The sequence below is a fragment of the Phymastichus coffea genome, unplaced genomic scaffold (assembly GCF_024137745.1).
Source record: "Phymastichus coffea isolate CEN01 unplaced genomic scaffold, Cenicafe_Pcof_1.1 PCOF00245, whole genome shotgun sequence".
Classification (NCBI taxonomy): Eukaryota; Metazoa; Arthropoda; class Insecta; order Hymenoptera; family Eulophidae; genus Phymastichus; species Phymastichus coffea.
This window is the reverse complement of record NW_026707056.1, coordinates 58,072-84,874: the sequence shown is the minus strand read 5'-3', so window position 1 is coordinate 84,874 and position 26,803 is coordinate 58,072. Positions and strand designations below refer to the sequence as shown.

General features: G+C 52.4%; 1 protein-coding gene across 1 annotated transcript in view; it reads left to right on the top strand.

Annotated features, from left to right (window-relative positions):
* LOC131674455 (homeobox protein homothorax-like) overlaps window positions 1–26,803 on the top strand; it is a gene marked incomplete at its 3' end in the record, with an annotated part of 109,782 nt that overhangs the window by 31,956 nt on the left and 51,023 nt on the right. The window contains exon 5 of the mRNA XM_058953151.1: window positions 16,624–16,753. Within this exon, the coding sequence (XP_058809134.1) occupies window positions 16,624–16,753 (130 nt within the window). The remainder of the gene's footprint in view (window positions 1–16,623; window positions 16,754–26,803) is intronic.

Below are 26,803 nucleotides of genomic sequence, written 5' to 3'. Positions count from 1 at the left end.
ATGCCGGACGACCTTGTGCGTCGTTAGCGTCGTGCCGCGCGGCGATAAATCTCGCCTCTAACTCTGTCGCATCTTATTCTCGCGCCGCGGCGCGCAATGGACGCGCGCGAAAATTTACGAGGCCGAAACAAAGCCGCGACACTGAATCACTCTCTTTCTCGTCGCCTGCCTTGCTCGCTTCTTTCGCCCCGACTTGATCGCCTCCCAAGCAAAATATCTGCAACCTTCTGGGCCTCCGCTCTATTGATAATCCTCGTCGACGTCGCGGGACGTGCGGATGGACTCTCAGCGTCGTAAACCGCTAGCTTGTCACGGGCGAGCAAGAACAGATCGTGTGCGATTAGCTACGCGAAAGCAATTATTATTTAACTATCAAATCGATGTGCACCTGCTACCGATACGAGCTGTCCTATTGAGCGTTTGTATTCCAATGAGAGATTGTTAAGAGATGATATCTCAAGGTTTTGCGGAAGTCTCCTCTATTAGAACTGAGGGTAATCGAAAGGGCGCATTCTCACTAGCCAAATCTGTAGGTGAGCAAATTCCCTAAGGATACGACGCGTAGAGGCAGCAAAAGTCGGGCCATTTTGTGTGCTTCACTTATAAACGGCTCGTTTATGCGCGGGTACCGGCTTGTGCGCGACAGGGATTTGAAAGTTAATTTTCGGGGGAAGAGCAGTCAGTCATCTCTTTCTCACCCTGCGCCCTGGAAACACCCTCTGTGTGCTGCTAGAGAGAGTGAGAGAATGGGACAGGGACACGACTACGACTATGACTACGACGACACGCATGGACGGATCGGCCGAGTGCCAGATGGGTGACTGATGCGTGTGTGTAACGTGTGTACGACCCATACTGCTGTACGCCCGTGTTGGTGTGTCCGTGTGGATCTGCCTGCTCATCTTTCTACGAGGTCTGACAGCTAGAAGTAGATTCATGTAATAGCAAAGCCGTATATTTGCGCTTGTCATTACATTGGCCTTACTTTGCTTTCTCTCTCTCTCTCTCTCCAATCTCCATCCTGATATGTTTTTTTAATCTCGCATTTCTGCGATACATAAATGTCATCGATTCATTAATACGAGAATGACAGCGTTGTCGATCGAGGTGTCGTTGGGGGTATTACGAAAATTCATAAATAAGTGATACACCATTGCCGAAAGGCAGCACGATTTGCTTGAAAGGCCATCGATGCTACCAATTCAATGAAATCGAAGAGGCGAAATAGGGTCAGGCGTAAAAATTAAGGAAACAATGGCATGCACAAAGGCGCAAAAGAGCATCGCAGCAGCCTGCACACACTCGTGCGGTTCCTGAAAAAGCTCAGCCAAGCGATATTCCCACCGGGAGGTCCGACGAAAGGGTGTCTATAAGGCCAAACGCCACGGCGCTGTAAAAAAAAAGACGAGAGAGCATCCCCATCCGACGTACGTGGCGCGCACACGCGTGCACAAAGCTACCCCAGGGGCGTACGCGAATAATGACGTAACAATGGCCAGCAGCGCCAGCGCAGTCGGGACAGCGGCAGCGGCAACGGCAGCGACAACGACAGCGGCAGCGGCGCTTGATGCGATTACACGTACGGGCGCGGCAGAGGCGCTGCTTTGAAAGACAATACAGCCAGGTGTCGGCCGGGCCTCCGTCGCACTTGGCATTATCTCCGCTGGCGAATTGACAGGGAAACGGGGATAAGTATCGGGAATCACTTGCGCTTGCGCATTCTCAGGCGAGACGTGTGGAGCGCCGGCACAGGTAGGCGAGAGGCTTTGCGAACGCGACCAGGCGCAGGAGAGAGCGCGCGGTAAGTGCGAGAGCACTTGTTTCACGCCCCATCTAATCGGCGCCGCGTACACACACACACGCACACACACACACACACACACTGGATAATCAAACAATCAGCCAAAGTACTTCCGGCCATTGTCCGCTATGCCGGCGGTAGCTCTCGAGCTTTTGGCCCCAGCGCCCAAATTGCCACCCGAGAAATTTTCACTCGGAGAGAGCTCGCGCGTGCGTTGCTTAGTTAATTTTAAACGGAGACGTCTAATCGATTTGGCTCCGCTGGCGCGTTCGTAGTGTTCTAATAATATCCGCGAGCGCAAAGTCTCTCTCGCTCTCTCTTTCTCGACGCGATAGAAGGATGAGCGCCGAGAGGGAACGAAGCAGCAGGGGCCCTTTCCTCGAGCCACACACGTCGCCGTCTTCTTCTCCTTCTTCCTCTTCTTCCTCCTCCTCCTCTGCTTCTTCCACCGTTGCACACTGGGCTGCACTTTGACGAACTGCAGACGCGCGGAATCGCCAGAAACCGCGCGGCCCCTCGCTTCCCTCCATCAATTTCAAAAAGTCAGATACACCGCCAGACGCGGTAGGCAAGGGAAAAGCGGGCGCCATTATCATTACAGGGGGACACGCGTGTCACTGCGACAAGTTTGCGCTTTTGACGGAAAGTTGAGAGAGCGTGTGTGCGTGTATTATGGTGCCTCGAAGGGGTTGGCTGTACCCAAAGCTCAGTGGCGCGCATGCGTCACATACCCGCACGCATAATGCACCTTAGGCAAACAAACTCGTCCTCCGCGCCAGCAGACAAGTACAAAGGGAAAATCCTTTGTACCCCCCTTCTCCCTCTCCCTCTCTCTCTCTCTCTCGCGCGCTCGCGCGCGCGCGCGTGACGTACGCACGGAGAAACAAAAGCAACGGCGACGGCGGCGACGGCGGCGAAGACAACGTTAACGCGCGCCTCGCATGCTGCCGATGTAATTAGAAAAAAGAAGGGTTATTGTCGCTCGCACGCTCGCCGCTCGCTGATGAATGTCGCTTCATCAGACAGACAGACAGAGAGACGTTGACGAGCTCGTCGTCAATACCGTTTTTTGGCATCGCTGTAGTTGCGGCACGCACGGCTGCGAGATGCGCGCGCTGCAATATCATCAAACTTCATGATTGTACGTCGGGACTTTTGTAATAACGCCGACGGCAGCTTAATTCGCTTTTGCTCTCTGTGTGTCGCGGCGCGCGTGTGTGTATTATGTAATCCTCGGTAGGGTCGGCCGCCACCTCCCTGGGGGTCATCGCGACTTGAATTTCACTTTCGCTGAGTGTTTGCCATTCATCTTGCCCGGCGATGTCCGCTTGATATTTTTCGTTGCTCGCTCTCGCTGCTTTCATTTTAATGATGGCTCGAGAGCGTGCGGCTCGACCCGCAGGTGACACTTTAATTAATGGGATTTTAATTTATAGCGGGCAACAGAAAACGAGCCTGCGAGTAATGAATATTTTGGTGTACGAAGGAGCGAGAGAGCGAAAGCGCGGAGTCTTGGCTGAGAGTGGAGAGAGGAAGCGATTTCTTGCTAAGATAATGAATAGGCACTTTCGCGATTAGCGAGGCGTTGCTGGGGCGCAGCTCGCGAGAAGGGAATATAAGACGTGTCCCATAAGGCAGCGAGCGAGAGAGAGCTGTCGAGTAGCCGTCAAGCTTGCTAATGTGCATGAATAACTACATCTCTGGATTGGCGTATTCATAGCCCTCGCCGGATCTCGCCGCTATTATCCGGAAGGATCTCGAGCAGAGATCACACTGGATTTGTCACCGGCTTCCCTTCGTAGGCCGCAAACGTATTTGTGCAATCGCGCTTCTCGAGAAAAAAAGAGTAGCGCGCGCAATCGGCTGCCCGCGGCGGCGCGCGCTCTGCGAATACGCAGGTAAGGCTAGTTTACACTCTGTCGGCCTGTTTACGTTGCTCGCTCAGCCGTCCAATCTAAAGTTGGCAATGCTGCTCTCTCTCTCTTTCTCTCTCTCTTTCTCTCTCTCTCTCTCTCTCTCTCTCTCTCCGGTTTTTCAAACAGCCGCGCACCGCAAAGATGTTTAATGTTTGAGCATAATATTTACTCGGCGTTGCAGCTTCCGATCTGCCCCTCTCTCGCGCGATTTAGCGCTCGAGTGCTCTCTAACGGAACTCACGCTCAGCTTTTATATTTTAATCGTCCTCTCCCTTCTTACACTCTCTTGACGTTTACGACACCAGTCCAAAACGCCGCTTTTCGTTCTTTTTTTTCTTCTCCGTTGCAACGGAAACCACTCGACCGGCCGATTTCCCATTCTATTTATTGCGGAAAAAGGCGCTTGTTCGGCATTACCTCGTCTCAGCCTTGTCTCAGCGTTATGTTCCGAACAGAGTTTTGCTTAGATTCACTTGAAACCATTGGCGCTGCGCCGTGCGAAGTTATTTGGTGCACGAATGCGTGCGGCGTTGGATTATAACAGAAGATGGTTCGATAGAGAGTTTATACTTGTACATTTCTACGTGTAAAACTCTCGTCCAATTACACTCTAAAGAAAGACGCTGCTGATTCCCGTTCAAAGTCAATCGAGAAGTCGATGTAAAAAATCGACGTCTTATCAAAATAGCAGCATGCATTAATAATAAAAAAAGTTGTATAAAGCTTCACAGTTTTTTACACGTATCAAGTTCAAAGTTCAATCAGCTTAGAGTTTCTAATTTCAAAATAAACTTTAATGTAAGAAAAGCTCGATAAGCCTAATTAAAATTTTCTATTCGCAGAGATGTTACTTTTTTTGAAAATATACTGTGTCGCAGAAAACAGGATTTAATTGAAGCAACGTCAGAAGAGAATAAAAGACCTGCATTCGGTGATGCGTCGAGAGTCGCTTTACGAAAGCAAACGTTATGTAGTATTTAGAAAGAGGGTTAAAAACCTGTCGACCTTCGTGACATGATCGCTCGCGCGGTCGGCTGCCAATTTTAGTTGGTATACTGCGCAAGCGCCTAGCTAGAGAGAGAGAGAGAGAGAGAGAGAGAGAGAGAGAGAGAGAGAGAGGACAATAATTATCCGCCGTGACTTGCACGACACACCCCTTCAGCTCTCTTTTAGCTCGTTTCCATAATACACGGCACTGCGTGGCTCGCACTTTTTTTTCTTACAAAATTTTCTTCTCCCTCTCGCTTATATATCACATCACATCGATGTGCTACCCGCGGCCCAGTCAATAGTTCTCTCGATGTGCATGACTCGGCGACTATCGATTGGAGTTCGCTCTCATTCTTTCTTCTTTTTTTATAATACTCCAAGGATAGAGAGAGGGAGGGAAGGAGAGAGAGAGAGAAGGCAGCGCGCTGAAAAAATATTTTCTTCGTCAACAAGACGCAGCAGACCGAGAATATTTTGATAAATGCAGACACTGTAATGATAATGCCGAGCGAGCGAGAAAGAAAATTATCTCTACGAAGCGCTATAACTAAGAGTGCTATGGAAATAAAACTGAAGAGAGGGAGAGAGAGAGAGAGCCCGTTAAGAAAGCACACTTGGCGCAGTAAAATGTTAACAAGCCATACGGTGCGGATGGCGTTAAGCGATACGATTAATAATATGTCGATTGCCGTGCGAGGCGTGCTAAAGTTGGTATCGGTAGGCGCTTGTCAAAACAGCAGCTCAAGCACCTTGCGGCAAGACTCTCGGTCCGCTTTGCAACGGTCACTCCGAGGCCGCCTCTTTCTCACAAACGCTCCTCGGGAGAGCATCTGTCGCGAGAGAAAGATATTTTGAAAAATCCGGAGGGACGACGGACACATGGCGCGCACGGGACAGCCAAAAAGTGAAAGACTTTTACCCCCCTCGCGCGGACCACGTGCGCCAGCGCCACGTTCTCGACTGCTCCGGTTACAGCCACTTCCCGTTCAAGAGCAGCCTCGCATCTCTGCGCGCGCTCGTGTCTGGCAAGAAGCTCCGAGCGCGCTTTTCCCCATCGATCCATCCTTTCTCGGTAAAGAAAAGGAAAAAATAAGCCAGCAAATGGGGCGACGCTCGAGAGATTAGCCTGCTTATTTGGCACGATCGTCGTCGGTGCAGCAGTGCACTCGATTAAGCCCAAACAGTCGTCGGATTATATTCGCCGCTAGTTAATGCCTCGCGCACGGTTTGTTCAGCCGTAATGAGATGCGCGAGCAGCAATGAAATATCAGCACTTTACAATTTTATTCGCGCAGTCTGTATGCTAATGGTGCGAGCGGCCGGCTTGCCGATTAATTGAGCGTTTACGACGTGTCGATCGACAAAGCGTTCAAGACTCGCGCGCATTTTGAATTCTTCGTCTCGATTTCTTCGCGATCTACGATGCAGTTTCGCCATTGCCGGCCGCCATTGCTCTCTCGCTCCGGCAGGTGGCCCCATTAAAAGCTCATCAGGTTGCATTCTCCGTATCTAGGTGTAGAACGTCTCTTTCGGTTTCGCCTGTGGCCACTAGTTTTCAACGCTGGCGATCGAGCTGCGCAAGTCGTAAACCGTGCGCGTTTCAACGCATCGAATTCCGAGAACGTCTCTGTCGCGCCGAATAAGAGGAGCTAATGGACCAGCTGCAGCGGCAACGATAGCAGGGAAAAGCGGATAAATCGCGGACGAACCGCGCGCGGACGAACCCGAGGCGTTGAAGCGCAAGTGATTAGTCGAGGAAGAAGCGCGTTCCGTCCGCGACGAGGAGAGAGAACCGGTACGCATACAGCCCATCGTAAAAGCGTATTGTATGCGGAGACGCGGAGCGAGAGAGCGGTGGTCGGATGCTAATGCGACAAATCAATATGAGTTTACAGCGCTGTCGCTCGCGCTCCGTTGTAAAGGTTTACAGGGCGACGGGACAGGTGCACGAGGGATTTCGTGCACGTGCCGCTCGTAAACGGACGGCTCGGGCGCTCTTTCGTACAGGAGTCGCGGCCGTCGTCGGGGACTGCCGCAGCGCGCATTTCTTTTCCGGCCGCTTCTTTCCGTTTAATAAGCGCTGCAGCTCGCCGCCGAGAGATGACGGATGTAGTTTACCAGAGGCTCTGCGACGTACATTTTTATGAAGATCGCGCGCCGCTTTTATGAGGCGCAGGCAAATCGGCAAAAAGCCGGCTTCTGAATGTCGTCCCCTCGCGACACATCTGCATTTTTATCCCGAAGGCGTATTTATAGCGTTTCTATATAAATATGTGAGAGAGCGAGAGTCCGGGGAACAACACATTGTCAACAGGCCCAGTCATCCGGCGCGCGCTCCTACTTTTTTTACTCCTCGAGGGATGAATCACGCGCGTTCGGCGCTCCGCGGATTAGATGACGCTTGTTTGAGCTGAACTGACGCCAAGGCGTCGATGACGGCCGCGATCATCGTTCCCTCGCCCGCTCTTTTCCTTTTTGTTATTCCGCTCGCTCGCGCGTACTTTGTTTGCCGACGGATCAGCGCACGCGCGCGAGAGCTGTTGCAACCGCGATAAGGTGAGCGCGTTGCGCAAAGACGACCGACTCGAGACGGAGAGGCTGCTACCTGCCGTTGGTACCTTGCTCTGGTAGCTGCATCGTGAGAAACCTGGCAACGAGGTCACAGAGATAACCAGCCACCTACGATGGCGGCTCGCCTTGGCCGGGCTCGCGATGGTTTTCGGGGAGGTTCGCGGCAACTCAAACATCCTGCGCACGATAAAAATGTGCGAAATGTGCGAGCGAGTAGAAATACGCTTTCAAATATACAGCGCGCATGCACTGCAAACAAAGCGATGGGAGAGCTACGCGCGCGCGCGCATTCGCATTCGCTCGCTCGCACGTGGGAGTCTGCTCGTTCTCGAGCTCATGCAAATATCCGCGGCAACGGCCGTCGTGTTCATTGATTTTCGATATCGATCGTCAGCCTCGGGAAAATCGCCGCCAGCGGGCAGGCTTTCCACGAAAGATTAGCATACGCGAAAGAGATAAATCAATGAACGGTTGTAAAAGCAGTCGGCAATTTATAATGGGTATATAATGGGAAAATAGTACGTTGCGGCATTAAGTGGCAATGAGAAACGGTTCGTTAGTTGGTCACGGGCGAGAGAGGTGGCGGAGGCAAGAGACACGCACGCGCGCGGGAAAAAAGGAAGAGAGCTTTTTTGAGGCAGCAGCTGCGTAGCGCGCGCGTCCAAAGAAGAAAGGGCGCACGCTGTACCGCGGACATATGGAATCGCGGGCCCGACTCTCGCGTGTTGCTGCGTTTGTGCTTGGCAAAGAAGAGGAAAAGAGGGAGAAAGGGAGAAGGGCCCTGAAATCACCTCCTACGAGAGAGAGAGAGAGAGAGAGAGATTCGCTACCCTCATTAAACAAACAAGCCGCGTATATACGACGCGCGCGCACGACAACGACGACCATATGCGCGCTTACAGCTCGCGAGCAGCTCTCTTTACCTTTGCATAATGCGGCTGCTTTTTTCTTTTGCGCCTGAAATTTCGACAAGCGCGACGTGCGTGTGCACGCCACAAGAGAGAGAGAGAGAGAGAGAGAGAGGGAGAGCTATCGCATTCGATTAGGCGCGCGCATTCATGCAAATTGCACGTGGGAGTATAAAGCGAGTGGCAAAGTTCAAAGGAAAAACGCGCCGTTGATTTACGGGCGCTTGATACAATTCACGAACATAACTGTCGATGGCCTCTTGGGCTCGCAGCTCGAGCGCGGGGTGGAAAAGCACCGGAAGTGAGCTGTTACGCTTTGATAGAAAGGCAAACAACGCGCGAACAAAAGAAAGAGCGTAATGATCACGGACATGCGCGCGCGTTCGGCTGTCGCGCTCGCCTACCTCTTTCTCGCGGCCGGGAAAACCAACTGCGCCAGTCGCGGAATTTTGCGCTCATCCTTTTAGGCTCCTCTCTTGCGTGCGGCGATACCTCGCCTAGAATTCGCGCTGCGCAACGTGCCTACTGGTCGCTGACCCGCACTCGAACCGAGCGAACTACGCATCGGCGCGAGCTCAAAATCATCTTCGCACCTTCCCTCGTGCCAGCGAGTTTCCGGCAAGCCACGTGCAAGACTCCACGGCCGGCAGTCGCGCAGAGGAGTGTGATCGAGCAGCCGCTTATCCCTCGTTAAACTAACAGCGGCTATGCAATGCCTCTCCCTCTCTCTCTCTCTCTCGCGCGCGCTCGCTCGGCCTCGTGTCTGCGGAGTCGGTTTTTTGCGAGCTGTCTGCACCACAGGCGCGCGCAACCGAGAAACTCCAGTTGTTCGAGAATCGGTCTCGCCGACGCTCGCGCGCTTCCGGAAAGCGCGCGTGCGCGCGCACGTCGAGCTGCCGCGACGCAATTACAAGGCAAAGCCGCCTGGCTTGACTCCGAGCGGGAACAGCAGCGTTCGGGGGCTGATCATTTATTTCGGCGAGCGCGCGGCCTTGCCATCGTTTTCCACACCTGGGCGCTGGGCGTCGGAGAAAATAACGCGCTCTTCACGCGTCCATTCGTGCCCCCTCGCACGTTGATGTATAGGAGGCGGTGCAGGGGGGCAGGATAGTTGTGTAGGTGGTGTAATCATAGCGTAGTGTGCAGTGCGCGTGCTATTGCTATAAGCGTACATTATGAAAACGCGAGCCGGCGGCAGCGGGGAGGGATGGTCGTGTGGCGTGTCCGGCATTATAGTGCTGTTAATTAGTTCTTCACACGCGGGCAAACGGAGAAAAGTGAGCGCCAGGCCACTTTGCCCGTGCACACACACCGGCAGGCACGCAATGCCATGCGGCTCGCTCTCTTCTCTCGTCTCGCTGCCGCTCGGCTGCGCTTCGGCTGCGGCTGCTTACGTGTAGCGGCGCTCGGAGTGCAGTCGGCCTCGCTTTCGCAGCCTTCAGACGCGACGTTCAATAACCGGAAGCGCCATCACTCGACACATCCGCCCAGAATGAGAGAGAGAGAGAGAGGCGTCTGCACGCCGCAAGCACACACCGACGCGCACTCGACGTCCCCCAATATTCTCTCTCTCGCTCTCGTTGCCGCCTGTGCTCTCGTTTTCTATGTCAGCGCACAACTACGCGCGCGCCACTTCTCGCTTTATCCAAATGGAATCTGTATATCTATCGGTCGATCGCACTTGCAGTTGCAAGCTTCCGTGCGCACTCGGGGCGCGGCTCTCCCTTTTACGTGCGCCTGCTGTATCGCGCGATTTTACGGCTGATTTTAAGACTTCCGTGCCGTCTGTGACGTCGTAAAGCTCTCTCTCCTACGAGCATATGAACTATCTCCAAGTTGTCGTATTTAGTTCTCGCCTTATTACGTACGAAGGAGTCCCGGGGCTCCAATCACTTTTCGGTACGTCGCTGCTGGACTTGACCGACAAATTACAAAGCTGCGATAATCCTAATCCTCTCAGATGACGATGTCGATTATTTGCCACTATCTCATATTCGGAATTTCACGTGCCAGTCCAAAGTAGCAAAGCTTTTATCGCGCGCATTTTATTCTGCGTAGAATTGTTTTTTTTTTTTTTTTTATGTACATAATTACACACCTGCAGATCATAATCGTGCATACAGCGGCTAATTAAAACGAACAAGTTGCTCGTTTTGACGTGAGCGTATATAATATGTACGGCGAGAGCCGAGAAGCTGGCTGGCTGGCTGTGGCCTCTGGCTTGCCGGGGTAATCTGGAATGACTCTGATAAAATAGTAATAACGCTGAAAGTCACTCAAGTTAATGACGAAAATGAACTTGGCGAGTTCTCTCGTCGGCGCGCGCTATCCCGACGAATCTTTGCTCTAATTGGAGTATTAAATTTGCTCTCGGCTGCTTTTTCCACTCTCTCGGCGCGCAAAATTTAAGGCACGATAAAGACGACTTTACTGCTTAAATCTTGCCATGCGCGCGCTCGTAACTGCATAACTGTACTCTCACGCGCGCCAGCTTTTAATGAGCCTCGAACGCCGCGCGTCCAAGTTTCCTCGCGGCGCGGGAAATGCATGTCAAGGAGTTCGGTATATCTGCATGTGCGCGTGCGTGTGGCCCATTTTTAAAGCTGGCAGTTAAGATACGCAGTGGCACTCAAAAAAGACTTATCCATAGGCAGCTTTACGAGCGCTGTTTACACGCCGTTCGAGATTCATTTTAATAACCGGCCGGAAAGCTCGCAGATGAGTCGCGTCCGCGCGCAATCTTATCTCGGACGAATAAACTTTAACAAGCCTCGTACTCGCGAGCGGCGCGCCTCGTAAACGCCTGTGCCGCGCTCGAGCGATCGATTTTGGGCGCGCGCGCGCGCGAACCCGCCAGTCCGTTCGACGAGGCCCAGCACGACCGTCCCTTCGGCCTTGCGGCCTGGCTGGTCTGCTCCCTCGTCTCTCTTTTATCGTCGCGCAGACGCGAGGTTTTGCGGGCTCGCTCCACCACTCGCCTCCGCCGTTCGAGCGCGGCAACAGGAAGCTCTCGCCAGCGGTCGCGAGTGCGTCGACTTTCAAGTTCGCTCGTCAACGCGGAATCGCAGTGCCCTCCACCGCGCAGTTTATTCCACTTTTCACGCTCAATGACGTCTGCTCAACGACCGACGCAAGAAGTGATCCTCGCGTGGTCTGTATTTTTTATCGCTAAGCCATCGTAACAATTTGCATCGTGGCATCCTCTCTCAGCGCGTACCATTAAATATGAAGCCGGATTTGGCGTACACGCGCGCCTACTCTTCGCGAAGGGCGCGTGGCCTCCCCTCGAGAATTCGACGAAAACAGGACTTGCTCACGAAATCCCGCGTTTCAAACACTTTCGACTCCGCGCACTATAATCTCGCTGAATTCAATAACGCGAGGTCGTTAATCGGTGGCCCCGCACGGCAACGCGAGGAGTAGCCGGCAATCAAAAAACGCGAATGTAATTTTAATGATCGATTCGAAGCCGATACTTAAGAGCTAACGATTGCGTCAACGTCGATCGTCCTAGGCTCGTTTAACTATAGGCAGCTGCGCGCGCATGTCGACTCTGTTGTTTTTAACGACTTGGCGGCGTTTTATAATAAACGCGCGTGTGTTGGAGGCACATCGAGAGGCGTCTTTGGCTTTATAACGAGCGAGCCTTCCACGAAGGCCTCGATTATTTTTTTCGCTAATGAAAGCGCACAGACGAGCGTCGGGCCCGTCACTGTCCGCTAATGCGATTGCAGCTCGCGATAAGATGCTCTCTCTCTCTCTCTCTCTCGTCCGCTCGCAGCTCTCAATCGTTATTTTCGTTCGGCACTCGGTCTGCTTCTGTATAATGGGCCGCGGCGCGTACGCGCATTTGAAAAGCTCATTATTCGAGGCTCGGCGCATTTTCGGGCGCGCGTAGAAAGGATGTCATCGAATATATGACGACGAGACAGTCCTCGCGAGCAGCTAATGGACTCGGAGAGAGTGGGAGAGCAGCGCCTTATCCCGAGGGAACGAGTGAAACACGGGAAACCAATTAGCCGAGCGGAGCTTGGCGCGCCACCGTGCCAGGCCAGATATCGAGTCCTGTACAGCCGCCGCCGCTGCCGCCACCGCCGCCGCCACCGCGGAGAATCTTATCGGCGAGCGCAAAACCCCGCCTGGCTGGCGCGAGGAGCCACGCGGCGATATCGCGCGCGCACACGTGCGACCGCTAGAGGTGTCTTCTTCCCTCTCCCTCTCCGCGTGCACGCGCCGATCGGATGCCCGCTCCTGCGATAATCGTTTATTCATAAGCTTACCCGATGCTCACCAGTGTACCTGCGACATATCGGTGAGCCTGTACTCTCGCCGAGAGCATCTCGTTGCTCTTCGGCGCGCGGTCGGCCGAATGTAAAAGTCGTACGGAATTTTCCGAGCGTTGCTTCGCGAGTGCGCGTTCAGCGGGAAACGCGACGACGCGTTGGCCGTTGGCGCGACATTGAAGCCTGTGGACACAGGCGATAGGGACGCGCGCGAGGCACGTTAATGCGGGTGCTCCTCGTTTTTCCTCGTGCCGACAGACGCCACTGTCGTGCCACGCGTGAACGCCTGCGTCACCTCCGCTCGGAATGCCGGCCAAGCTTTCGTTTGAAATTGCTTGCACGCGGAATCGCAAGGGAAAGAGGTGCAGCTCGAAGGGTGATTAGGACGGAATGTCGATTAGATCCATCAGCTGCGCGCGGCCCGGCGCGGCCCGGCGCAACCGTCGTTCCCCTTCGCACTCGAAAATCCTGCGGCAGCGCGGCGGCGAGCCTCCGACCTTCGAGAGTCAATTTCGGATCGTTTCGTGCGTGACGCTTACGCGGCAGCCCCCGCTGGCTTTCACGCGCTCGCGCGAGAACGCTTTCTCCCGAGAATGCTGGAAATCGCTCGTGCCCTGAAGAGCAGCAGACGCAGGCGCGCGCTCTCTCCGAAAATAGACCCTCGTATCTGTCCTGCGCCTACAGTGCGGCGCTTTCAGTCGGTCGAGTGGCTCCAGCGCCAGATGAGCAGCGCGCGTATTCCAACGATTTTCACTGTTCGTAAAGGTCGGACTTGGTCGAGGGTGCCTTTTCCGATGGCCGTCCGCGACGCGCCGCCGCCGCCGACAAATCGAGCTCGCTCGTGAACAACGGCTGCGCGCGAGCTTTTTCGGCGTCGCGCGGCCAAAGGGGACAGAGCAACGAATTCGCGAGTATCGCCAAGTTCACCGAGGCTCCGACGGCTCGGCTGTCGATGCGTAATTGCCCTGACATTTATCACTTGGCTCGGTATGCTTTTGTGCGCGCAACGCCCCCGAGCGGCCGAACCAGCGACGCGCGGCTGGCCGCGCTGCGTCTCTCCAATCTTTCGGCCTGAAAATGTGCATTCTCCAAATTGATCGTTTGCAATTCTCGCGCGCCCGATACCCGCGGCTCGACTTTTTGATTTATACCCGGCGCGCACGCGATATCTGCTGCTGCTTTTTTGGTCGGGCCGCAAACTGCTTGTACGGCAACAATGTAACACGGCGATCGCGGCCAATAAACAAACGAGTAATAGAAACATCAGGGAGAAGAGTCGTATACCTGAGTCTTCCTCTCCGTTTCGCTTTTATGTATTGACGAATCCTTTCGAGGATCTCTTATTTATCGCCGGCAGTCGTCGTTAAATCCCACTCCTCGTGCGTTCGACATTCCGATTTGACCGAGCCTCTCTCTCTCTCTCTCTCTCTCTCTACACGTCGACTTAGCTTTTCGCATCGTCGATTCGCCCGAGTTATGTAAGATTACACAGAGAATTTGGGGAAGCACAGGCGGATCGATCACTTGGGCGCTCAGTCCGGCCAAGTAAGCGGCGTCGTTGCCGCTGTTTATTTGATTTTGTTTTTTCTTCCAAGTTATACCGCCGCCGACGACGACGACGACGACGACACGGAAAATGATGAATGGCGCGGGCTGCATTAGTAGAGCGTGCGCCACCAATTAAACCCGATATCGTTGTCATCGCGCGCGCGTAATAATTGGCCACGGCGTTGCGGGATTATTTATCACCTAAAAAGAATTCGCGCGAGCGCAGTCTGACATAACGCCGCGCGAGATACGATCCGTCAAGTATAAAGTAGCGGCGGCGAGAATTTATAAGGCGAGTTGCGAGTGTGTATAGCAGTAGTGCGTTAGCCGAGCCGAGAAATTCAAGGCCGTGCCTTTCCCCATTCCCCGGCCTTTCTTCTATTCTCGTTCGTTATTTACGCTGTATTCTCATCTTTAAAAATAGGCCTCTCTTCGCTCCTGCCGCGCGCGCGCGCTCTCTCTCTCTCTCTCTCTCGCTCTCGCGGCTGTAACACATTTTTAAAAAATGAAAAACGAGACAACAAACTCGTCGACGAAACTAATGATTTTAAATCAAAAACTCGTTTCGGGGTGGTGGACGCGGAGACGCAAAAAGTTCATAGCGAAAATAAGCTGTCGAGCGCACGAGGCATTGTTCGTCGGCGTCCTCGTTACTTGCATTCCCTCGCGAGATAACTCTCTACCGAGAGTGCAGGAAAATACAAAAAGCAAAAAGAGCGCAGCAGAAGTGCCAAGAGCAGGGAAAAGGCGAAGGTCCTCTCGGGTGTTTACAATGTAATTGCCTCGAAGCGGTCCGCAGCTTCTCCGCCGCGCGCGAAGCGCGTGCGCGTTGCACATGGCGGGTTTGCAAGGCCGAGCCGATGAATTAATGGCCGAGATTTGTGTATCTCAGGCATAAAGCACTCGGCGACGGGCGTTAATGTCCGGCCGCCGCTAATCACGTAATTATATGGCATTATGCGTGCTTCCACTGGTATGCGAGGCGCACGCCGCCGCGCGTGCGCTCTCTCTCTCTCTCTCTCTCTCTCTCTCTCTCTCTCTGTCTCTCTTTCTCGGCGTCGTTCTCCGAGGGCGCGCTCGAGTGGCATTTGCATGCTTCGATCGGCGCGCTCGATCGCATGACGAGCGGACCAGCGCACGACTCCAATAATTAACTCCTCGCGGAGAACGAGATCGTCGCGACGCGCGTATCGTTCGATCGGTGCCCCGTCGCTCGCTCGCCACTTGCGTTCGTCCAAGTTCTCCGCGCGCCGTTCGGCCTCTCGCTCTCGCATCTCGGGCCTGGCCGCTGCTCGCCAAATTGATTATTGATCGGCCTCGACAGCGTCACTTGTCCTTCGGTCCCGCGCAGCGATATGCTTCGCGGCCGAAAGCGAAGCGCTTATCGAGCGTAGACCCCTCGTTTTTAATTAGCGCGCGGTAGCCGTGGAGTTCGTTATACTCGGCGGAGATAGAGGCGCGCGCGCGCGCACGAGAGAGAGAAAGGCGTCGTGTCGAGCGTCGACTGCGAATTGAATGCCTTGCGCGGAGGGAGAGCGAGCGAGCGAGCGAAACACGAGATGCGGGCAGTGATTTGTTTAAGGAGCGAGCCAGACATCCGCCAATTTGGCATTATGATAATTCGTCCAGTCATGAGGCTTTCGTCACCCTCGCTCGCCACACTGCGACTCCGCACGTCGGATTCCAGCGCGCGGCGAAAAAAAAACGCGGAGAGAGCCGCGCGGTTGCGCAGTAGGAAGTGACGCCAGCAGCGCGGCACACGCACCCAAAACTGGCGCGGCTCTCTGGAGAAAATGCGCGCGTGCGCGCGATGCATTATTGATGGCCGTCGCCGGCGCCGTTAGAGAACTCCGAAGCGCTCCCAGAAGCCGCGCACTGGCAGGCGCAAGAACCTCTCGGTTTTTGCCGCCTGCGTCGCCTGTCGCAAGCGCAGCGCGGCAGGATCGTGCCGGTCTAATTGCCGGAATTCGCCAATTTGTCGGCTTTTCGCATTCAAATCGGCGCCGCGCGACGCCTCGACGCGTCGCTCGCTAAAGAGCGACAGGACGGCAAACGGACGAGACGTCGCGCGACACCAGACAGCCCCTTAACGAATCTCTAATCTCAATCGCCTAACGATTTCAAGTGGATAGGCGAGAATGAGACGAAACAATTGCCCCGGCTGACAAGTTCTCATGACAGCGTGTGGGAGTTGCTGTCAGTCATTGTTGCTGGCGCGCGCGTGCAGTCTGCCTGTCCGCCCGTCGCTGCTGACGCTCGCCAGCGCACATGCAAGCGCGAGCTATCGACGGTTCAGAGGTCATTCTCGCACTTGCTCGCACCTTCGGCTTATCGGCCACGCAGCTGCGCTTCGTGCTGCCGCGCTCACGCACATCCGCCTACCACTCCGACAGGCGTCCTCTCGCTCCCTCTCTCTCTCTCTCTCTCTCTCTCGCTCCCTCTCTCTCTCTCTCTCTCTCTCTCTCTCTCGCTCTCCTATTTCTAAGGTTTGCAACTATCGAGTTGTTCCTATTCTGCCCGCTCCTCGATTCCGATCCCTAGTCGTGCTGGATAATCAGTGATCGTCATTTGAGTCGTGGTATTAAACGAATGCGCTTGTATTGCAGAGGCCACCTTCGTCGTCGCTGTCGTATCCCGGACCAGGTGGCAACGACGACGCGCGCAGCCCCGGAAGCGGTGGCACGCCCGGACCCCTCAGCCAACAACCTCCTCCGAGTCTGGATTCCTCTGATCCTGGTAAGTTGCCTCGTCGCAAATAAAACCATCGGAACGTTCGTCTGGTGATTGTGGGAATATCTTTTTGATTCGCGACGACGAGACAGGCCATCTTTTACGCACTCGTGCTCGCGATTATCATTCATTATCAGCTGGCCTCGGGACGATGCCCTCGGGTGATCCGATGATTGGCCTTGCACGAATCGATGACAACGGTGACAATCTAACCTCCAAATGTCTCGACTGTACCTTATTGCAAGAATTGGGCTTTCGTTCGTGTTTCCTACAAAGCACTCGTTAAAGCTTAACACGGAGAGGTGAACGCTCGTCGGCGTCTCTCGCGTGACTCGATGGAAATTGACATTTTCGTTGAATATAAAAGTTTGCTTGCGCGCACGAAAACAGCGAAAGGGAGATAAGCAGCGTTAACGAGATCGTAGTCGATTGCGCCTCATTCTACGTATGCACGTGCTAACGCTCGAGAGAAATGGCCAGCCCCACAAGATCTGAAATTAGAAAGGAAAAGAGCGTTGATCGAAATGGAAGAGCGCCAATGTGGTGTTACGGAGATGGACTCTCTCAGTCAGTCAGCCGGGGGAATACAAGTTCACGACACCAGTCCATAAAGATTCATTAAGGCCCGAGACCCGTCTATATTCGTTCTCTTTTCTGTCGTGTCAACATTATCAAAGAGTTGCTGCTCCCTCTTGAACACACACATTTACGCTCTGATCAATAGCAATCAGTGGGCCTCTACACCACAGCACACAAATTAGAGCGCCGAATCATTAACATTTTTTTCGCTTTCGTGCTTTAATTAAGGCTCACGCCTAGCGAAAATACCTACCACTTGTATCAATCCAATAATTAATACTGTTCTAACGCACGCCAAATAATTGATGCTCGTTGAATAGACAACAAACCGTCCGTCCGCGCAAGCTCCATTCATTGAATATTCATTCCGCGATATATCTTCACAACACATTTTCCACGGGATAATCGTCTTGTCAAATTATTCTCCGTGCTTCAGAAGGAATAAACCATTCGTTTTGTCATAAAGATCAAACGGAGAACGTAGGTAAGAATGAATGATCGATGCCAACCATGCGTTCCTTTCAGCGTCTCGACTCTGCATATGAAAATGGAGTCGACGAGAGGCTGGCAAACTCGCGACGCATGCTATCCTCTCGTCAATTCTCAATTATCGCGCGAGAGCATTATTTGTATTTTGAAACGAGCTGCCGCAAGAGAGAGAGAGAGAGAGAGAGAGAGAGAGAGAGAGAGAGAGAGAGAGAGAGAAGAGAGAGAGAGAGAGAGAGAGAGGAGAGAGAGAGAGAGAGAGAGAGAGAGAGAGAGAGAGAGAGAGAGAGAGAGACTTTTCCCGGCGGACTGGCGAAGGCACCTGCGCCCGCGCCGCCGGCATCGTCGCCGCTTCAACGCTAATGCCGCGCGATACCAATCTACCCCGTGTTGCCGCTCCTTTTCATTAAGCGCGCGTCTCTCTCAATTGTTTTCCTTCTGCTGCCACCTCGTCGTTATTTGCCATCGGACGACCTTCTTATGCTTGTCCACGCAGCTGCGCTCGACGGACTACGTTCGACGGACTCCGCGATTTTCTCGAACGTTTGGCGAGTGGACGGCTGCAGGATAGCCGAGGATGTGTAACGTGTATTTAGCGCGCGAGGCTTGTTGTTCGGCTTCGATTGCTCGCTCCCGCGCGACACGTGCTCCGAATAAATTAATAGCCAGCGACGCCGTGCGCCGACTATTATCTCGCGACAAGCATCGGAATAAATAGCAAGTTGCTCGCGGCGGCGGCGCGCGAAGAAATCGATGATCGGCATTAAACAGATTAGTCGGCGCTGCAATAAACGCACGAGGCAGATAAGCTACAAGACATTCGGGCTTTTTAAGTACTATAAAAAAGCCCATTTCCTCGGAGCGGGAAAGTTTGCGAGCGCCTCCCATATAACCACATCGATTGCCATCGCTTTCCGCCGCGCGTATAAAAAAAAAGTTTCATGTCGCGCTCGTAACGACGCGACGCGCTCGCTGCTGGCGCGACCATCATTGAAATATAAAATCGCGCGAGCTAGCTCTCAAACATTCAATAGGCCTGCCATCTCAATTCGTCGCTCGTGTGCTCGCTCCTGTTTTATTGCGCCTACATTTGCAAGCTCGAAGGCGGCCTCGCGTCGGGGAGTCATTCTTTCGCCGGGCGCGCATCGGAGCGAGGGAGAAGCGCGCGGCTCGCTATTATTAACTTATCGGTTTCTTTCGCTCTCGCCAGTTCGACGAACTTGCGCGCGGATTTGCGTAATGCAGCGCTTTTATTCTTCCCGTAACGAGTGTCAATGCCTTCTTCCTTTACGCGCGGCCCGTTCGACGCGATAAGGCAGCTTGCGCAAGCGATCCAACATTTTTCTGCACTTGTTTAGCGCTGAGACAGCGAGCGCGCGAGAGAGCGAGATGACGATTAATCAAAGCAACGTGTATGCACAACTCGCGTTCAATGACTCGTCTAATCTTTGGCGAGATTTTTCGGAGAGTCGGCGCGTTCGATTGATTATCCGGAGCGAACGAACGAAAGGGAGAGAGAGACACATTCAACGTTAATTGACGTGTTAATGGATAATAAATTTGTATCGCTGTCATGTTGACGGGCAGCTGGCAGCGATAACTGGCCGCCGCCGAAGCGCTTGAAATCTCATTAATATCGACTGTTTGCTCTCGCTGTGTGCGTGTGTGTGTCTAATACGCGAGCCGATATTGCACATCTCTTTCTTCGTCTTACACTGCTTTTGTTGCGACGACTCTTCCGCCGCATTCATTGATAATTCCAACATCTGACGATTTCGCGGAAAGGCGCCCCCCCCCCCCCCGTTGATTAATTGGCTTCTGACAATCGTATCGACAAGTCTCTTATCACTGAAATTACTCATTGTTTGGAGCGCGAAAAGAAAACTAGCAATAACGCCGTTTGCCTGATTCACGAGGCCTTTTAGCGAATAGCAGAAAAAAAATCAATCATCGCGCAGTTGCTATAGACGCATGCATTATTGATGCAATTGCTTCTGCCTATTGTGAAATGCAATTCTCCACCTATCGACGGGATATGTATCATCGCGTTTAATAGTTGGACTGGCGATATTGGACAGCTCTGGACGACGGTGCCGATTGCTGACGCTCGACCGCTCGACATGTACGCGCTCTCGCGTCTCGATTAAATCTGGCCACTTAATTGCCTGCCGACGAGTTTCGCAATGGTCGCGCATCACGCTCTCTTTCAGATGGTCATTCCCATTCCGAGAAGACATCGGCTCGCCGTTCGCTCGGCGCGTCGCAGCAGTCTCCGCGTCGCGCTCGCTTCCCATTTGCCAAATAACGTGCGCCCGGCGCGCCGACTCGCAAAACCCGTCAGTTTCGTCACCTTCCTGTCGACAAGGCGAGGCTCTGTTGCGCCTGCATAAAAAGCGCGAAATTCAATATTCCAGCCCGGGAGACGTCGGATAACGATCATTTGCGCGAGCGCGCGAACCAACGTGTTTTTATTTATTCGCCGTTTCTCCCCCTGCGACTGGCCGACATCCGATGCCCCTTGATCGTGAATGACGTTCACGCTCTCCTCTCCTCGCATAACGCTTCTTTTCTCCGAGGAGACTCGGTGCATGTGTGCGCCGCCGCCGCCGCCGCCGCCGCCGCCGCCGCCGCCGCCGATCACGATACACACTGACCCTTGACACGGCCTGCCCGTCATTCTCCCTCTTTGCACTCTCGCTCTCTCCGCGCCTTCTCTTCGCGCTTGTCGATCTGAGCGATCGCGCTCGCGGCACGAGTGCTATAATGAGTTATGTCTCTGTCCTCGTAGCGTGCGCTCGTACTTGGGTGGCATACCGCACGTGACTGTTTCGTCCACTTTCGTCTGGGCCTCCCTTTATCGGCGGCCTTTATTTCTGCACTTTTGGCTGCCGCATTGTGATCACTCGAGTTAATTACCGATATCCGTTGAAGAACAAAAGAAAGAAGCTCGGAAACCTATAGGTCACGTGGATAGGTTGGAAAAAAATGAGAGAGAGCGAGAGAGAGAGAGAGGAAAGGAAAGGCGCAGAAACTAAACGCGGCGACGGCGGCGGCACACGAGAGATGTTAGTCCGATCGCATGCAGTAAATTTCCCTGGGCTCTCAGGGGGCTTGAGCGTTGCAGCCGATCACGCGATCGCGGGATTCCTCACTCAAGAGAAAGGGAGAAAGAGAGAGAGAGAGAGAGAGAGAGAGAGAGAGAGAGAGAGAGAGAGAGAGAGAGAGAGAGAGAGAGAGAGAGAGAGAGAGCCATACGAACCGTGAACCTGACCGAGAGAGACTCGGAACACGTGGGAGAAAAATATATTTGTACATAGGCACACGTCGCGGGCAAACATGCCAAACGATTATGCTGATAAATTGATCATTTATCGCATTGCCAGCCGAGCGAAACGAATCAAAATGAGTTTTGCTAATAAGCGAAGCATGCATTTCGTTGTCCATCGCTGAGAAGCGTCAATTGATCTTCTTCTCAGACGGGTCTATTAAGCGAGAGGGCGAGTAGGGAGGAATTCGAAAAAAATTGAAATGAAGCATCGCTCGAGAGGGAAACCATCGCGTGCCCATTGTCGAAGAAAATGGACGAGCGCCACACGCGCTATTTAAATCAATAATATTCTATCTACAGGCGGCGAGAGATCTCTATAGATCTCGTGCACGAATGCACTGAAACATCACAGGCTGGCCCGGGATTTATCCCTCGAAAACTCATCAAAACGGTTTATTATCACTGCTCGGCACACGCGCACACGCCCCAAAAATCGACAAGCGGATTCTTTGAAAATGGCAATCGTAAAATGAGAAGCCCTGCATCGACAGCTGGGGCTGCGCTGCCGCTGCTCGCCACTGCTCGCCGCGCGAACCAAGCCTAAGCGTCGATTTAGTGATGCGTTCGCCTAGTTCGCGTGTGTGTACCGTTTACGATTTTTTACGCACCTTTTTTCTTTTCTCCAAGCTCACGGGAGCGGCAGCAGCAACGCCGCCTGCCACATGCACAAATAGTCTGCTCTCACTCTCTCTCTCTCTCCCTCTTTGATTGTCTTCTCGGAAACACTGGCACATTTTTCCCGCGGACGCGAGCGGATAGACAAATAGAGAGAATATTACCGCGAAGCACTAAGCTCGATCCACGGAAGCATAAAGTTTGATTCGCGGTCGACGCGATGAGTTGTTATCGTCAGTTTTAGTGCCAACGACGCTGCCATCATTTCGGGGTAATAAACGTCAAGCCGGAGTCTCTCGCGGCAGCAGCGGAAAGGAATTAAGTTAAATAAGGAATCTCTCGCGAGTAGCATTATTCAAATCGTTCACGGCTCGCTCGTTTTCTCTCCGACGACGAATTATACGCCTTCGCTGTTCGTGCAAAACCCCTTTTGCTGCGCCGCAAAACGCCCTGCCTCCTCCCGCCCTTGGGGTTGCTGCCTCACGCGACGTTCCTCTCCAGCGGGCCGCACCTATCTATCCTTCCATCTTCTCTCGGCATTCCTTGGGGTATTACTCGTCTCTCGCAGCCACCCTCTCGGCTTCTACTCCTCTCTCGCTTCGTGGCTTTTCCTCTGGATTGAAACTCGTCGCAACTACTTCCGTCCTTCGCTTCTCCGCTTTCTTCATCCTCCGTATGTGCCATTTGCTTTGGCTTTTCCGAATATTTTCTCGAGAACTGCGGATGATTGTTTGATCAGCGTTCAAATGAAGTTGAACCAAGATCATCCGGCGATCCAAATGACCGGTAACGTGTATAAATTGAACTTCGATGTCTCTCTGGAAATCGTCGTTTCCAACAGTTCGACTCATTCGAATACGTAAATAGTAATAAGCGTGAGAATGATTTAAAATAATGATGAGGATATTGCCTGCAAACACGTTAAATTTGTCTCGCGCAGTGCGGTAATTATATTGAACACGAGAGTAAAGCAAGAAAATAACGAAAAGCCAGTAGCACAGACATCGAGTGAGAGAGAGAGAGAGAGAGAGCAGAAGTCGAAATCCCGTTGCGCCAGAGCGGGAACAGAGCAAACCCATTACGGATTCATCCTGCACCATTAGCTAATTCTTCCCTATAGCAGTAACGCTACTGCTTCTACTAGTACTTCTCCGACGTCTTCTTCGTCTCTCTCTCTCTCTCTCTCTCTCTCTCTCTCTCTCTCTCTCTCTCTCTCGATGTGCTTATACGTCTTGGGAAAGAGAATCTTTGCCAAGGAGCTTAAGGGCGTACAGTGAAGCTCTTACAGAAGGCCTATTTTCTGCCAGACTTACTCCACTCGCACTCACTCGACGATGCCAACTTTGACTTTTCTATATACTTTTCGTATTATACAATCTAGTTATTATAATATATGGAGAGTTTGTCAATTTGATTGAAACTGTTCTTTCGGCCCAACCGTACAATAAATATGTCGAGAGCGTTGCTGCTCCTTTTTTTGTTGGCGTGACGTCGACTGACGTCAAACGAGTGCTGAGCTGCTATTTTTACGGTTGCGAACAAGATAAAGCTTCTTGCTAAATTAGCATCTTCAACCTGTTTTTCCCGTAGAGAGAGAGAGAGAGAGAGAGAGAGAGAGAGAGAGATTCGTAATGGCTACCACGCGACGTAATGATCGTGAATATTTTGTTTTTGTCCAGAGATTGACATTCCTCAATCACGTTTATTGTACGCTTTCATCTTTTTTTCATGCATTTAGATCGCATCGCAATCATAATCAATTACTAGCCCGATAATTTCTTTTTTCGTTTCTCTGAAGTACGTTACCCTGTCACCGAAATGCACTGCATATCAATGATCATATCGCAACACACTTTTGCAATACTAGTTCGCAACACTTTTCATTCCGTCGAGCTTTTGTCTCGTAAAAAAAATTATCAGCAAGCGTGACTCAGCGGCTATTGCTATAGCCCATCATCTCTTTCATTAAGATTACATTAGCATACGCTTTTTTTAGCGCGATCTCGGCCCATATCTTAATGCAATCGCGCGCGGCTAAAGTAGGCTCCATCCATAAAAAAGAGAAAAACGTATATTTGTCAATGAAAACACTGACGATCGCTGTACAGTTTTAAAATCGACAAAAAAAAAATAGCGGGGAGAAGAGGCTCATTCTCATTCACCGCAAACGACTACATCGCACCTCTTAGAATGTTCAACGGGGGAGAGGAGCGACGCAGCAGGAAAATAGCAAAGTGGCCGTTCCGGGGTAGTCAGGAAAATGAGATAAGAGAAAAAGGAGGAGCCCCCGCGAGCGCGAAATTGCTCGCGGAAGCAAAGAAGAGGCAGGCAGGGCAGGAGGATGCAGTCAGCCGGAATAAACGAGGAGGAGAGAGAGAGAGAGAGCTAAAGTTGTTGGTTGCCGAAGTTCGAAAGAGAGCGAGAGAGAGAAGGCTGCTGGGAGAATGAGTTTACGTCGCGCCGCTACGCTGATGAAACTTTGCCGTGACGAGAGCTTCGCTTGTATATGTAGGGATGAGGGAAGCTGACTTCTTCTTTTTTTTCTTCAAAAATAGTTGTGTATTAATAGCTCGTGACTTGCTCGGTCTACGCGCGCGCGCCTGTGTGCGTGCGTGTGCGTGCGTGTGCGTGCGTGTGCGTGTGTGCGTGTGTGCGTGTGTGATCGAAAGGCGCGGTTATTGGTTCGTGTCTCGGGAGTATCGTTGCAAAATAAAAAAGGAAACCTACACTTCCTCCGTGTCTCTCTTCTTCTTCCGCAATTTAGCGTACGCACAAAGAGAGTCTCTGCTACTGCGCTCTGTTAAAATAAGCTGCACGTGTCCGCAGCCTCCTCCTCCCTTTTGTATATAATCCTGCTCGAGGCTCGCGCGGCTGTGTTTTAATTTTATATACACCACATGCACACACACACTTGGCGTGGCAGCAGCCAAGACGCGCTTTCACTTTGCGCAGGCAACGGCCAACCGCAGTGTTTGCAATTCGATTTTCATATCCATTGACTGCAAAGTGGCCTCCGCCTCTCTCCCTCAGTGTAAACCGAATTTCCAATTGCGGTCGCGCCACTATCTTCACGCTCGCTTTTCTCGTCTACATGTGGCCCGATGCTTTGGCCATTCCGCTGGTAAAATTGCGGAAGAGCACGGTTGTTAAATATTGAAATTCGCCGAGCTTATTTAACGACATGGCGAAAGTCAATGATTTATCTATACGCTGATTGAGAGCAAAAAAGAGAGGAGAAAACAATGTGAATAAGCGTCGCGACTTTGCAAGAACGAAAAAAGCTGAAGTGGTGCGAGTAATCGATCCCTCGAGCTTCGGCGACGTCGACGAGACTTCGGGATTGGGAATGCGTAAAGGAAACTTTTTAAAACCGCAAAGTAGCGCTCGTAAAAGCCAAGTCTCGCGCTCGCGTCTGCGCGTGTATACGTATGTCGAGTCGGAGCACGCGGGTCTTTTTTTTCGCCGCCTCCTCGTCTGTGTATACGTGTGTCCGTCTTGACTTTTATTGCGTGTATCGCGTAAATGTGCTCTTAAAGTTTATATCACCAACGCGGCGAGGGCCCCTGGCACTAAGTAGCCTAATCATCGCGTGGCCGGACGCGCGATCTAATAAAAAATTCATTACGTGTCGTGTATTACAAGCTGAAATTTTCGTTTGTTTGCCCCGCGCCGCGCCGCCGCCGTTATCACGATCGCGTGCGAGCTTTTTCACTTTTTTCTTTCATATATCATCTCTTCGGATCAATCGCGTTTCCTCTTGCCCACGGAGGAAAATTAATATCGACACGCGTTTCCCCCTTTACGTTTTTTCTTCTCTCTTGTTCGCCAATATAACGATCTCGCGACGACGAAGAAAAAGGAGAGAGCTAAGGTTATCACGCGTAAATTTACATGTGCAAGAGAGAGAGAGAGAGAGAGAGAAAGAGCTTTTACGTCCACGCAGCGAGCGAGCGCCATTAGATCGCTCGATAGGAGAAGCACAACGAACGAAAAAAAACTACTTTTTTTTCTCTGTGTTCTCCAAGCACGAAGAGAGAAAGAGCTTGGCTTTACGATTTAATATCCACACTGCAGGCTGGTGCAGGCGAATGAGCGTAGATCGAGCGACCAGATAAATCGCGCGCAAGCAGGAAAATCGATGGACGCTAATGCAGCCTGATGAGCGATTTAGTCCTTTTTTTCTTGGCTCTTGTCGTAGGCGCGCGCGTCACCCATTAGAAGGGCTGACTGATCGCTCGGTATTCAATGGCGCAATTAATACGTTTGAAACAGCAAGCGGAGTTTGGCGAATGAACGATCCCTGACCTTCGCGTCCTCGTGGCTCTTTGCGAGGCAAGATGCAGTCTCGCTGCCGTTAAGTGAGCATTTTTCTGGAATCGGTAGCCGAGAGAGCTCATCGACGCGATGAAGAGCGAGCCGCAGTTGTAGAATACGTCAAGCGGCAGAATAAAAGTCAAACGGCACGAGGGAAGTGTCGCTTGGAAGCACTGTAGATAGCCGCAGGATAAAATCGGCACGAAATTCGGGACTGATATAACGTCAAGTTCTTAAGCGACTTGTATATGATCGAAAAACGAGCGCTTTCGGTGTTGTACGCCACTGGAATGCGTAACGTACATATAGTGAGCGTGGTTTTCATGTCGAGATAGCTGTACGCGCTTGGCATATCATTAGGCGCGCAAATTTGAATGAGGCGCACCGTAAAAGGACATGCGGGCGCAGCGTAATACATACTAATTAATTCCTCTCTCTCTCTCCAACTCCATCGCAATTTGACGTATATCTCGGTGGTTGGGAATATCAACATCGCGCTCGAAGGATCCTTTATCTCTGGTGCGCGGCATCGTTGATTCGCCACGTCTAGCAGAAGCTCGATAGAGCCCAGTTTTCGGCTCGTTAGTCATACGCTAATAGTTGGAATAATTCAGCTTGGTAAACACACGTCAGTCGATAAATGCTCGTTTGCTCGGCGCGCGCACGAGTTAATATCTTGGCGTGACTGCAGCGGCGGCAGCACTTGCTCCTAGAGTGGTCTGCGAACTGCGGGT